At 54.5% G+C, this 14,753-nt stretch overlaps 1 protein-coding gene across 16 annotated transcripts in view; it reads left to right on the plus strand.

Annotated features, from left to right (window-relative positions):
- Positions 1–14,753, plus strand: part of KDM4B (lysine demethylase 4B) — a 137,297-nt gene that overhangs the window by 93,927 nt on the left and 28,617 nt on the right. For 11 of the 16 annotated variants that reach the window (XR_004968105.1, XM_036312191.1, XM_036312183.1 and 8 more), the window contains 3 exons: positions 5,702–5,898; positions 13,898–13,999; positions 14,371–14,570. Coding sequence is in view for 15 of the 16 variants with exons in the window: in XM_036312191.1 (XP_036168084.1) it covers positions 5,702–5,898; positions 13,898–13,999; positions 14,371–14,570 (499 nt within the window). In the remaining variant the exon portion in view is untranslated. The other 5 variants (XM_036312188.1, XM_036312199.1, XM_036312197.1 and 2 more) reach the window with 4 other exon arrangements.

Here is a 14,753-nt window from a genome sequence, read left to right on the forward strand (position 1 = left end):
ACTAGAGTGGCAGAGCTAGAAGAGCACATAGTAGGTGCTCCTTCCTGACAACCAAGGGGAGGGTCAAGTGGACCCTGAGTGGATGTAGCCCTTCTCTGCACCCACATTCCTGTCTCCTCACCTGCGTGTACTTCTCTGCAATTCTGCTGTAAGCTGCTGCAGGGCAGGACCCAGCATTGTGTGGTGAAACCGCATCAATTCAGCCTTACTAGTTCAGAGCGCACAGTAGTTCTTCAGATGTGGGAGATGGGACTTGATTTGAGCTAAAAGTTGGAAACCATTTTGCTCTGGGCTTTCAGAATCTAATCTAAGATCATTCCCTTTTTTAAAAAACACACATCTAAAACCTTAGGAAATTAAAGGCCCTTAGCATATGCTTCCACTCCTAGTCTGACTGTTCTGACAGGATGCTCTGTTGTCAGAGAAGCCACACCTGTAACTCGGACCTCATCTTAGACATTTTCCTTAGCGGCACACAAACGTTACTGCTTGTAGGTGTAGAGTATTGGAACTGCTTCAGTGGGAAGAGGGACCCCCACCCACACATCCACCACACAAAAGATAGAACAGGACGACCCCAAATTGAAGGCTGGCTGTTTTTGACCTGCTGCTGTAGCCCCTGGCACAATACTTCTCAGTAAACTGGATGACCAGGGGCCTGACCTTTTCATTCCTGAGGTGTTTCAAAGACCTCGATCCCATGTTCCTTTATTTATGAGTGTCTGAGTTCATTAACACAGAAAACCCTGGGGCAACCCAGGCAGACTGTGTGAAATCTGTGGCTCCGTTAGGAGGGGGAACTGTGCCTCCAGGTCCCATTGGCCTCCAGGTCCTGTTTGAGGCCGGGTCCCCGGTGTGGGTGAAGTGCAGCTGGCCCAGGCCCGCTGAGGTCTCATTGGATTCTGGGGTGGGGTAGAGGTGGGGGGTTGTTCCTTACCCTGAGTGGCCAGCTCAGGTTGTAGGTGGGGCCGGACAGGGTAGGGGCAGGTGACCTAGAGGTGGAGTCTGAGGCCAGGCCCCCAGGCACTAGGCTCTACGTGCTCCTGGCACATGTTGAGAGTTGGATTCTGGAAGCAGGAGTGGGGAGTGTGGAGCCCACCAGGCTCAGTAAAAAACGGGACAGTCAGGACACCCATCTCAGCCAGCTCAGGTTACTGTAACACAATATGGACTGGGTGGCTTAAACAGCGGCATTTATTGCTCACAGTTCTGGTGGTTGGAAGTCTGAGATCAGAGTGCCAGTGTCATCAGGTTCTGGTGAGGACTTCCTGGTTTGCAGATGGCCAGCTTCTCACTGTGTCCTCACGTGCTGAGGGGTGAGGGGCCTGAGAGGGATTTGAGGTTTCTTCCTTTTCTTAAAAGGATAGCAGTCCTATAGGATAGGACCCACCCTATGACCACATTTAACCTTATTTACCTCCTAATGGCCCTGTCTCCAGATAGTGTCACATTGGGGTTCAGGGCTTCAACATAGGAATTGGGGGGGCACAGTTCAGCCCATAGGACACATCTGTGGTCGCTCTCACAGTTCACTGAAGTTGGCATGTGGGAAGCTCACCACCAAGGTCCTCAAGTTACTCTTTAAAAATCATTTTATGACTTAAATCAAGGCTGGACAAACTTTCCATAAATATTTAGTGAATATTTAGGGATTACAGGCTACGCGGTCCTTGAGTAATTGCTCAGCTCTGCCATAGCAGCACCAACGCGACTGTAGTAGGGCAATGTGCCAAAAAAACTATTTACAAAAACAGGTGGCAGGTCAGATTTGCCCACGATCCAGAATTTGCGCACTCTGACTTAAGTCATTTACCTGCTCAATAAAGAGATTTAGAAAGATAAATAGCACAGATTTTTTTTGACTCCACAAACAGAAGAACCATGGTTGGCGTTTGATGAATGTCCTTGGCTTTTTCTAAAGATTTGTGCTCTTAATTGGGGCTTTACTGTATTCTTGACTGTGTATTTTGTATTTCCTCAGATAACAGATCCATCCTAAGAACGTTTCTGTTATTTAAATGGTGCCATTGGGCGGATTTATCTTTTATCCAATCTGTCCACGATTGTTGAACAGCATGGTTAGTTTTTCGTGTGTGTGTGTGTGTGTGTGTGTGTGTGTCAGTAATGAAACAGAGAAAGAACGCTTTGTCTGGATTTTTCACTTCTTTGGGCGAGATCCCTAGGAGGGGGAGGTGAGGGACGAGTTGCTGAAAGGAGCTGTGGTCCTCATTTTGTTCAGGGCTTGTCAGAGCTGCACCTCCGTCTCTGTCTGGTTGGCAGCTGGTGTCTGCTGTCTCCAGCAGCCTGGCCTTGCTGGGGCTGCATGGGGCAATGGGGGCCAAGCCGTCCGGCCCTCTTTTCCTCTGGGGGGCGGTACAGGGGGTGGAGCTGTGCCTTCTTTCTGCTGTCACTTGAAACAGCACTTGTTCCTCCTGTGTTCAGGGAGCATCATTGAACTCACTCTGCTGATTAATTAAACCGTTGCAGGCAGCTAGCTCCTGGAACGGTGGCGCTGTCAAGGGCTCTTTGAGGCACACTTTGCAGGCTGTCAGGTCTCTCTTGATGTTAGGCACCATCTGAGAGCCAGTTTCTGCTCATGAGTGTTGGGGGTGCCGAGAAGGGTGCCCATCCAGCCCCAACCCAGTCGTGCCTCTTCACTCTGATGGCATCACTGGTGAACGGGGAGGGGCCACGGGTGCTGGGCCCAGGATCTTGGGATCGGGTGAGCAGGTGGGGGTCTAAGCCTTTTGTGGACAGGCCCACCCAGTGAAAAAGCAGCTTGTCTCAGAGCAGACTATCAGTGGGACCCAGGCCATGAACTCCGCATCCCCTACCCCACCCCTCATGTCCCTGTCTCTTACCTTGACTCCTTTATCTGTCCCCAGATGCCCCACTCAGCACTAATGGAGCCACCAGCCTCTGGGCCCTGGCTGATTTGAGCAGGACTGGCCGCTCAGAGTCCTCATTACTTAGTGGCTCTCAGAGCGGGAGCCCCTGCCTCTCATGGTTCTGGTGTCTGAGTGCCTTATGCCTCCGTGATGGTACAGAAGGCCTGGGGCATGCAGGGGACCCCTCAGACCTCCTCCCCCACTGGTGCTCGATTTCTCTGTCAGAAACTAATGACATGGCCAAACCCTTGGAGGAGCCTGTCTCTGTGGTGGTGCTGACGGGACCGCCAAGTGGAGGAGCTGGAATGAGAGCAGCAGAGCTGTCAGCTTTAGGCAGTCCCGCAGACCCTTATGAAAACACCAGTTTCCCAGAAGGTTTGGGAGCCCTCTGGGCTGGAGGGGGCAATCGATGGGGAAAACAATAGTGTGATTTACTCTCAAACTCAGTTCCTTCCCTGGGCGCTGCTCTGAGGCTGCCCTAAGGACTCGGCCACCAGCCTCTGCCTCCTGCCTGCTCCCAGCCCCTTTCCAGGATGGGCCCTGCAGGTTGGAGGCGCTCTGTGCTGCTCCTGGGCCCAAAGTGAAACAGCTGCAAGTAATGTTCCACTATGCACGTGACCCCCAAACAGAAGATGGCCAGTGGGGGTGCTGTTGTGGGGTCTGGCATGTTCAGCCCCTAAAAGTTCCTATTAAGATGTTACCTTAGCGACTTCCTTACCCAACCTGTCAGGCTGAAACAGTAAAGGGTCTGCAGTGCCTGCACCCTGAGCTCAGCTGCTCAATCCACAGAGGCAACTCTCACGGAGTCCTGAATCCAGTGGGCAGTCACTTCCTTCCCGTGGGATCCACAGGACCCTGCCTTCTTCCTACTGCTTCCTCACAGGTGCCCATGCTCCCCAAGTCTCTGTCCCTAACCCGTGACAACCCACCCCACCCAGAACCTGCACAGAGCCTTGAGAGAGGCTGTCCCCAGTGGCTTCGTCCTGGTTGAGTGAGGAAGCCAAGCCAGGCTCCAGGCCATCGGAGCAGTTGGCTCCCTGGCTTGCGTCTATGTGTCCCCCTCTGTGGGTGCACGCAGGTGCTTTTTTCAATTACTTAAAGGAAAAGCAATTGCAGAGCCGCTCGGTATAAATCCCTTAAGCTGCTGTTGATGGTGATGCAGGGGAGGCCACGGCCCAGCCAGGATTCTGAAACGCGGGCACCATCTGTGGTCTTGCCATCCACAGCCAAATTATACCACCAGCCTTTCTGTGTTCTGCAGATTTTCATTAAATGAATTGAGTTTACTGGGAATCTCTTGGCCATAAATATTCCCTCCCTGTCTGCATTGTGTCAGTGCTGCTCCGAGTCCAAGCTCCCACATCCAAGCTGGGAGTGGGGAGGGCGGGGAGGGGGCGCTGGGGCTGCAGGAAATGCCCCGGGACATTTTTTGCAGCCTCAGATTTGGGGTCATAAATACTTCACTGTTTCCAGAGAAAATTGAGGGGAGTTAGAAGGACTTGACAGGGCAGGGTACATAATTGCCTCATTTAATTAAGTGTTTTCCTTTCTGTTTCCTTCTTTTCCATTGAGAAAGTGGCAGTGACAGCGAGAAGGTTGTAAAAGGAGGGAGAGATGTGCATTTAAAATGGAGATGAGTTTTTAGCCATGGTTGGAAATGAGCTTCTCCTGAGCCTGTTTATAGAGTGGCCGGGAGAGGTCCCAGCTTGTGGGGGCTGCAATAGGTATCCCTGAGGGGCAGCTGCCCCGAGGCCTCCTGTCACCAGTTCTCAGGACAGGCGTGTCCCCAGAAGAAGGCAAGGACTGTGCCTACTTTAGAGAAAGGCAAGTGCGGCATCTCAGGGTCAAGGTCATCCCTGAGATCCCCTCATCCTCTGCACCCTTTTCCCGAACTTCCACACAGCTTCAGCCATCCCTGTGGAGACCCCTCTTCCAGAGTCTGTCACCCATTCTAGGGGCTGCTGTATCCTTGGGAGCCTAGACCAGAAGCCAGCAAACTGTAGCCTGTGCCAAATCTGGCCCCTGCCTCTTTTTGTAAATAAAGTTTATAAACGCAGCCATGCCATTCCTAAAGTATCTCTGATGGTTCCCAGCTTCAGGGCAGAGTTGAGAGGTTATAACAGAGACCATGTGGCCCACAAAGCTGAAAAGGTGATTGCTTGGCCCTTTATGGAGGTTGCCAGCCCTGCCCTAGATCAGAAGTCCCCTCTGTTTCTTCCTCCCTCTCACAGTAGGATGGTTCCCATCTGATCTTGGCCTCATGCACAGGTAAGCGGGAGGCCAGGACCACCTGGGTTCCTCTCGCTGACAGGGCTCCCTGTTGGAGTCCAGATTCTGGGATTCTTGGCTGGCTTCTCTGGCCTCTAACGCCCCCAGGTGTCAAATGTCCCCAGGATACCTGAGGTGTGGTGCCTCCTGCACATGCCCAGCCCTGGGGCCACCACAACACTATAACCTGGAGGGAGAGGCTCTGAGAACATGTGGTTTGTTGCAGGGCGTGGTGTTCAGAGCATAAGGACTGTGTTTGAACCTGTCCTCATCACAGGTGTTTGCCCCTTTGCTGTGGACACAGGGACCCTCCTGTTCAGGGCAGTGTCTGCTCCAGGCCACCTGGCATTTGTTCCTTGGCACCATGTGCCAGGTGTTGGACCAGAGGCTCCTATTTGGGGGGGTGGGAGGGTACAGCTTGGAAAAGGACATTCAGTGGCCTCACCTTCACCTGGGACAGGCAGATACCACTTCCTGACTCATGATAGAAGGTCTAGTGTGGGGTGGCTCGCCCTCGGGCTCAGGGTCTCTCCTGCCTCCCGCAGTGCACGTGCCGGAAGGACATGGTCAAGATCTCCATGGACGTCTTTGTGCGTATCCTGCAGCCAGAGCGCTATGAGCTGTGGAAGCAAGGCAAGGACTTCACGGTGCTCGACCACACCAGGCCCACGGCCCTGAGCAGCCCTGAGCTCAGCACCTGGAGCACCTCCCGGGCCTCACTCAAGGCAAAGCTCCTCCGAAGGTGAGTTGCCAAGGAACTGCCCTGTGCCTGGCACTGCTGGCGACCGTAAGTGACCCCCAACCTAGCCAGACCCTGCTGGCAGGTGGCCTCAGGCTGTCCCCTCCCTCTCTCCCTCTTTTTCTTTCCTCTTCTCCTCCTCTTCCTCTGTATCTTGCTGCTTCTCAGTCGGAGTGTTTCTCAGGCCCTGACCTTTTCGAGTTTGCAGGCCTTGTAGCAGGCAGTGTCTGTGTTGTTAGACTCAGTTTCCCTCCTGCTCCTTGTCCACCAGCTCCTGGGAGGCTGACCCTTTGACCCTCCAGCCATCCGGGTCCTCTCTGGGACAGCACACGCTGTCTCTCTTCCTCGTCTGCTGTGACCTTAGGTGAGAAGCCCTAGGTCTCTGTGTTGGGGCTGTTGGGCTCCTTCTTGACTCCGAACGATGGCAGGTACCATGCTGGAGCCGTGGGGCACAGGGGTCCAGTACTTGGTCCGTATCCCTGCCACTTCATGTTTTGACTGCTCGCTTTGGCTTTTCCGATAATGTGCTGCTCAGATTCACAATCTTGGAGTCACTGAGAGACCCGTCCTCCCAGGGACATCCTTTGCCACCCTCATTCCATCTCAGGGAGCCCCCTCCTGGCTCATGCCTTTTATGACAGCGTGGTGGCTGCCCAGCCTCGGGCCTGGCAACCATTGGGGGTGAAGTGGCTGCACCCTCTTGCCATCAGCACCATAGTCATGGGGGCATGGGTGGCAGGTCCGGAAAGAGGAAGAAATCGACTTCCTGCCAGGAGGGAGATAGCAGTGAGCACTGTGTCTGGGTATCGCCTTGTAGCCCCAGAAGCGGCGGCCCCATTTTCCTCTCTTCTCTGGGAAACGTCAAGGCTTTCAGGGCTCTGAGCTACTCAGACAGAGTTCCAACGCACTCAGTTTTGGTGCCCAAGGAATGTTCAGCAAGTCCTCACTGCGAAAGCCACCACAGACAGTAGGCTTTGCATAAACAGTGAATGTGGTGTGCCCTAGTGAAACTATTTGTGGACTGAAGTTGGAACTTTATATCACTTTCACATGTCACATTATTATTATTCTTTTAACTTTTTACCAGTTAAAGATGGAAACAACTTTCTTAGCTGGGGGGCCACACCAGAACAGGCAGTGGGTGGGTTTGGGCCTCGGGTGAGGTTTTCCAATTGTAGCCTCTTGGTCACTTCTGGCTTCTCTTGTCCCCACTGATGACGGACAGTTGGCCCCAGGGACAGGCATTGAGGAGGTGGGGGCACTCGGACAGTTCCTCCCTTTGGCTGTGCCTGTTGGCGGCACTCCCACACTCTGCAGAAGCACCCTTTAAACTCTGCACGCTCCAGAACCTTCTTCCCCGACGGGGCTGTTCTAGTTTTCAGCGCGTTTGTGTGTGAATCCAGAGCCTTTGGGCAGTCTTGGCTTCACCCACGTGTTTTCCCACCCCTTGGCCTCTGCCTTTGAGAACGTTCCATCAGCCCAGAATGCTTTCACATCTGTTCCTGACAGCCCACCTGAAGGTGAGTCTCTCTTTACTGATTTCTTTTGTTGTCTGTCCTTTTGATTCCCGCTCTCCTGTGTGTTCTCACGAAAAGCAACTTCTCTCGGTGAGGCCCATCTGTGCAGCGCCTGATCCCTCCCAGCAGGGTGAGCTTGCTGAACAGAGCCCAGTGCAGCATTTGCATAACGGCTAATGGATTGTGGCTCAGTCTAATTGGTCAACAGAGCAGACTGCCAATAATTAAGCGCACATCCAGAAATGGATGGGATTAGAGGACCGGGCCCCGCCAGCTATGCTTCCCTTAGCCGGAGCCTGCTGTGTGCAGAGGAAGCTTCCCCACAGCCAGCTGCCCCCCTCACTCCCTGAGCCCAGCCAGCCCTCAGTAGAGGGCGGTTGGCCCGCTTGTCACGCTCTGTTCCTTTCTGGAGCGTTCCTCTCTCGTCTCAGCCTCCTCTGCTTCCGACCTGGGGAGCTGTAATATTCCGACAGAGGGATTGAATAACAAATTAAGTCGTGTCCCCAAGGATATAATTTTCTTTAAAGCTTTCAGTATGTAAAATAAGACAGACCCCCCCCCCCCTTTTTTTTTAAATCATAGAGGAGCTTTCTCTATAAAGGTTGATTGGGGGACTGGCATTTCAAATCCCAAGACTGCTACCCTCAACCTGAGAGTCAGTGACTCTCACAATTGCCTGTACCTTTCTCTCCTGGCCCAGTGCCCACAACACATGGTCGTCCTGCCCCTGCCCCTCATCTCCACTGAGGGGGGTGCTCTCCGGGGCCTCAGAGAGTTTGTTTTGAGGGAAGGGCGGCTTGGGCTAGATACAGGTAGGGCAAATGTGGCTTCTAGACCAGGGTTGTGTGTCTCCTCCCCTGAACTGTCCCCTGTACCCCTGCACTGTGGACACTTAGGCTCATCATTCTCTGTGGGGGCCCCTTTGGGCACTGTAGGGTGTTGAGCAGCATCCGCGCCCCCTCCTAGTCAATGCCAAGAGCTCCCCAGTCCCAGTTCTAATGGCCACAGATGTCCTAGGCAGCATCCAGTGTCCCTGGTTGGAAACCCTGCCCTAGGCAGAGGTGGTGGCATTGAAGTGGGCTCCATGTTCATCTGCTGTCCATCCCCACTCCTCATGTCCCCCTGCAGCTTCGCCTTGTCCTTTGGCCCTGCAACTGCTCCCTGGTCCCTGCTCAGACCGACCCAGCCAGGTCCCCCCCACCCTCACCCCTACATGGAGGGTCCAGCCTTCCTGACAGCCCCCCACACTGAGCCCCACATGTCATCTTAGAGCAGAGGCCAAGTGTTGGCCTCTCCAGGAGAGAATGATCTCATCACCCTCCCTCGGGTTGATCTTCCATGCCTAAATCTTGCTGAATGCACTGGCCCTCCCCCGTGACAAACAGGGCACAAAGCTGGGACTTCTTGCTCCCGGCTGTGTGGCCTCTTCGGCCCTCACTACCAGGTGGGATCCTGCTTTGCTGGCACAGGCCATCATAGAGTCTGGCGCCTCTCCCAGGCCCGGTCTCTGCCAGCCTCCCCTCCTCCCATTCCTACCCGCAGCCCTTCTCCATGTGCAGACTGTCTTTTCCTCCCGCCTCCTTGTTACTTCCAATGAGAACATCAAGAAACGCAGCCCATTGACCACATGTTGCAGCAGGTGTGCATTCAGCTTGCTGCACACATGCTTGTGGAACATCTGAGCTGCCACCACCATGCTAATGCAGAGAGGATATGTGCTTCCTCACCAGGACCCAGGGTTCCCGTCCATTCCAGCCCCTGCTAGCTCCACTGGCTGTGACCTCCAGCTACCCATGCCGTCCATGGGGGAAGCCACCAGCTGAGCGTGGCCAAGAGCCCCCTGGCCCTGCTTGCCCACCCGCACCACCTCTCACCACCTCTCGGATCACCATGGAAATGAGGAGCCAGGAGCAGCTCCAGCACCCCCTTTGATGCCTCCTGACTAGACACTGGACACCATTGAGCCTCTGACCCTACTCTTGCCAGGGTTGCCCTGGCGACTTACTGAATGTTTCCTAAATTGTTCTTCCCCAGAACACCCTCAGCAATTTCTCAGAGGCAAAAAGCCTCTAGACGCCACACACCCACTTGTCTATGTGGGCAGGGAGTAGTAGGAGGAGAGGGGCACATGTCCTGGGTCCGGGTGAAGGGGAGAAGGGCCCTGGGGTACAGAGCTCACAGCCTCTTGCACCCTGACCCAGGGGCTGCTCTGGCACCAACAGCCTTGGATGCTCCAAACTCCCTCTGGGTAAAAGCTGGTCCTGTGAGGGTTGACAGTCCTGCCTTAGGGAACAGAGGGATTGTGTGCTTGGGGCCCCTTGGTTCCCAAGCCCAGAGCCACTCTGAGCCCACTGTATAAAGTGGGGCCCATGGGGAGCCCCCGCTCTGCCTCTCCTGCCATTTAGGTTCCAAGGACACCCACTTCCATCTTGGAAATATTAGTACAGGTATTTGAACTCAGTTCCAATATTTGGTTTGTATAAACTTAACTAAGTAACGTCCAGTTAAGCCTGACAAAGTGCTCATTTATCTCCATCCTCCCATGAAATGCCACTAAAATGACTGTAAAGGAGTGACAAATGGGCAAGGGGGCCAACTGAGCAGCTGCAGCAGACTTGGAAGAGGAGGAAAGGATGGCCAACAGGTACCTGACTGCAGCACAGAGGAGGCTCAGTTCAAGGGCTCACAGACAGGGTGCGGCTAGTTTGTGCTGAGGAACTTCGGAAAGGCATAGGTTTCCAGATGTGGACACCTCCTGGGACAGCACCAAGATGGGCTGCAGGCCAGTGTGTAAGGAACTGCTGGGCTGGGGGCACCCCTCACTCCACCCTAACTCCCACCAGAGGACGGTGGCCCTGCTGCCTGGTGAGGTCAAGCCTGGGTGGTTCTGGGCCAGAGGGAGGGGCCTTCCTGAAGGTGAGGTTGTGGGAGCCTGGCTGCCAGCCCCACGTGCCTCTAACCCCAAGGCCAGAGACTGTAAGGGTCCTCTCTGGGTCACAGAATAGCCCAGCAAAGCTATAGGTTCCGATGTTGGGGGTCCCCCTTGAAATGACTGGACTCCTGCCCTCTCCATCCCCTTCAGCAAGCCCTGCTCACCCATGCATAGCCACCAACAACCTTCTTAGTCCCTCACACAACTCAGCCAGAGGTCCCTAAACCTCTGAGGAAACTCAGTGGAAGACAGAGTGTCTCAAACAAAAGGGAAAAGCAGAACTCCCCAGAAAGAGATGAGGCAAGGAGCAAGGAAGCTTACCTTCTTCTGTGCATTTATGATAGAAGCACCTGTTGCTATAAAAAGAAACATGTAGGAAAGAAATGGCTCTTGGACATTTAAAATGAGAGCAAAGAAGCCCAGCTGGTGTGGCTCAGTGGTTGAGTGTTGACCCATGAATCAGGAGGTCACAGTTCCATTCGGTCAGGGCACATGCCCCGGGTTGTGGGCTCAATCCCCAGTAGGAGGTGTGCAGGAGGCAGCTGATCAGTGATTCCCTCATCATCAATGTTTCTCTCTCCCTCTCCCTCTCTGAAATCAATAAAAATACTTTTAAAATGAAAAAATAAAATGAGAGCAAAGAAAACACAAGAGAGGGTTGGAAGATACCTTGGGAAAACTCCTAGAGGGCAGGACAGAAAGATCAGAGGCTCAGTCGAGGAACTCCAGCCTCTACTAGGGGTTTTAGGAAAAGAGAAAAGAATGATTCGCAAGAACCAAAGACGTTTTCAGATTACAGAGCCTGGCACGGGATGAGGATTATACGCACCTCGGAATATCACAACTCTTTGGTTAAACAGAAGGTTTCCAGCTTCGGGAGTGAATAAATGCCAACATAAAGAATAAGGGACCCAAATGGCATTGGACTTGGTGATCATAAGGCTACAAGCTAATAGACAAAAAGGACGAGGCCTTAGAAGTATGTACCTAGTGAAATTACCAACTAAATATGTGTGAAATAGGATCTTTTTAGACATGCAGAATCCCAGGTTTTCCCCCCTTTCTGAGAAAGCTAAAGGGTGTGCTCTAGCTAAGCAATGGCATCAGCCAGGAAAGACACAGAACCAGGGAAACCAAATCCAACCCAGGAGAATCCAAACCAGTCTCAACGTAAGGATGCCAGGGAGGTGTGTGTGGTGCCCGGAGTAGGAGACCACACCAGAGCTTGGAGATAACCAGGGAGGCCAAGCATCTAAGAGAGGAACAGTTACTCTAGGAAGAGCGAACAAAGCCTGCAGTGCAAGCAGCATGGATGAACAATATTTACAGTCAGTAAAATGTCAAACGTGGAATTTCACCACAACCGAAGGTGGTGGCAGATTCAGGCAGAGAAGCTGGTGGATGTGGAAGCAGGGAGCATAGCCACACCCTGAGTGGTAACTAAGAGCCTCTTGGTAACTATGCAAAGGAAGCCAAACCAAAAAAATTAAAACATAAAAAGGAAGCAGCGTGGGGGAGACGCATGGAAGTAACTAAGTGAAGAAACAGCTAGAAGAGAGGAGGGTCTCGTGTCTGGGGAGCAGCCCGGGGGATGCTGTTATGGTTGGAATATGATAAGGATGCGCCTGGTGGATGTCTCCCCTCCCCACCCCCCCTCCCCACCCGTGGCAAATTGGCCACAGGTTCTTCCTGTGTTAGTCTCCCAGCTTATGTACTCACAAAATGTGTATTTCTTTGAGTGCTGACATTCATCTTGCCTTCTCTCTGCAGTAGGGAGTAGCCCTCTGCTTAAGTCTGTCAACCTAGTTCCACTCATTCTGGGGGTCTCTGTATTGGGGGGGTGACCAGTGGTGCTGGGGGGCCCCAGAGCTCTGAGGCTGATGGAGTGTAGGGGGACGAGGGAGACCTGGCTCTCTGGACAGATAGGGCCCCAGTGGGGACACTACTGGTCAGCCCTGGGATTGGGTGGGCAGGGCCAGAAGTGCCAGTCCTGGGGTGGGGTGAGAGGGCACCGAGGGGCTGGGCAGCTACGGGAAGCCGAGGCCAGGTGAGTTGGCAGTAGGAGAACACCCCTCTACTGGGTGTGGGGCCAGCGTGGGGGTTCGCTTTGGGCACTCAGCCTGGTAGCCCTGTAGCCCCGCATCATTTCTAGACGTGGAGAGAAGCCCTTCCTCAGGTGACAGCTGGTGACGAAAGCCAGCTACATCTACCGCCAGGTCTTGGGGCTTGCTACCCATTTCACTGTGGGGCCATACCTGGCATTTCCCAAACTGACCCGGTGCGGATTCGCTGGTGGCTCTGCTGTGGTGGGGAGCATCTGTGGCTCCTGTGTCCCCTTCCGCCCCTGCCCTATCCCCTTCACAGTGACCCTTGCACGCCATGCTGTGTGTGATGCCATGCCTCTGCCCATGTTGCTCAATCCCCACCGAATGCTCCCTGCTTTTCACCTTTGGTCATGGGGTGATTCATGCTGCAAACATCAAGTGGGGCTTGTCACGTGCCCACTGTGCTCGGGAGATGGAGCAGCAGAGACTAGGGCCCTTGAGGTAGGCAGCCAAGCCATGAGAACAACCAGCCAAGGTTAGTGTTAGAAGACGGTTAGGAGGGGCGCCCCAGAAGCCACATGGAGAGCAGGGATGGGCTGGGGAGGCATCACGGAGGCTGTCAGGTCCCAGGTGGGAGGTAGGGGTCCTGGTGTCAGGAGCCCTCGGGGCCTCCCTGGGCTCCTACCCTTCCCTGCTCAGATAGCCCTGCTTCTGCTTAGTGAATGTTGGTCCTTGGAGGTGTGGCTGCCATGGGGACCCCCAAAAGGTCTTCATATCTGAGTCTGACCTCACTGGGGCCACAGGAGAATTCATGGACAAGGGAAGCTGCAGCCAGCACCTCTCTTGGAAACGTCAACATTCTCCGGTTGCAGACTGGGATAGATGAAAAGGTAGTGGGGGCTGGTCATTAGGCCTGGAGCCGGCGGCCATGTGGGAGGGTATCACCCCCATTCTCTGGAGGGCGTCAATGCCCTGCCCAAGGCTGGGCCTCTCCACACACCTGCCTCTGCCTGAGCTCCTGGGGTACTACACGCCTCCTGTCTGTCTCAAAGCTGCTCTGTCCCCTCCCGGAAGGCTCCAGGACCCTGTTTCCCAGAACCCCTACAGGGGTGCCTGGCACTAATCTGCAGGCCCACCCCCTTTGTTGCTTTCTTTTCTTCCTTTTTAACCCAATTCTCTCTCCTTTTCACTAAGAAGCCGTAGCTAAGCCTCAGCTTGAATTCTCACTGTGGGCGAGGTTCGCCCCGCCATCCCCAGGACTGTTACACCCTGAGCCGAGCTGGATGTGGGGACCCGACATCCCGCCGGCCCGGGCCCTGACCTGGAGGCGGGTGGCAGGGCGAAGAGGGTCAAGGGTGCAGGTTGTTCCCTGGGCGTGGAGCTCCGGAGTGTGGAGAGGCGCACGGGGAGCCCTACGGAAGCAGGCGCCGAAGTCGAGGCCTTAGATGAGGCGTCTTGGGGAGTTAACACCAGTCCTAGAGAAAAACTCCCTGACATTTACATTCTAGACAAATTAGTCTGAAAGAAAGCAGACACTGGAAAAAGACTGAGGAGGAGAGGAAACCAAATCTAGAGAGGAAGAAAGAGCAGAGCAAAAAGCCGGGCCTGTCGTAAGTGCACCTTTTGTTTTGTTTGTCGTCTAGGCATTTTCCACCAGCAGCTGTTTCCATTGGGATCATGCTCCCTGTCCCTCCCACCCCCACCACACGGGGGCTCCTGGAACCCAGGTTCATCCAGTCATCCCATCTCCAGCTGTCATCAGCACCCGCTTTGACATGGCCCCACCATCCCATTGCCCTCCCCACCCCTCCCAGGCCTCTCTCCCTCCACCACCCCTGCCCTGGCCCCTGGAGCCACCTCCTGAAGGTCCCCTGTCCCCTGTCCCCTGATTCTGGTTGTGGAGGCTCCGTACTGCCGAGCACAGATCTGGGGCTCTCCCCTCTGCTGTTTCACCTCCTTTCTGATGACTTCCCCTCTCCAGGTCTCACCGGAAACGCAGTCAGCCCAAGAAGCCCAAGCCAGAAGACCCCAAGTTGCCCGGGGAGGGGGCGGCTGGGACGGCTCCTCCCGAGGAGACCAGTGGTAGTGCGAAAGAGGAGACTGCACAGGAGGCGGATCCCGAGGATGAGGAGGAGGATCCCCAGCTGCCACCGCAGGGCCGGGAGGCAGAGGGCACAGAAGGTCAGTTACAGCCGGGCAGGGAGGCCGGGCCTGGTGCCCACGCCGGCTCCTTCCTGACCCCCGGCCGGTGGAAAGAGCCATCTTCGCTCTGAGTACAGGGTTTCTGCTCTTTAAGAACCCATTTCATGTGCTTTCCTGGCTGGGTGAGGCATTTCATAAGACATGTATGTTCTAGGGGTGCTG

The sequence above is a fragment of the Myotis myotis genome, unplaced genomic scaffold (assembly GCF_014108235.1).
Source record: "Myotis myotis isolate mMyoMyo1 unplaced genomic scaffold, mMyoMyo1.p scaffold_m19_p_6, whole genome shotgun sequence".
Lineage (NCBI taxonomy): Eukaryota > Metazoa > Chordata > Mammalia > Chiroptera > Vespertilionidae > Myotis > Myotis myotis.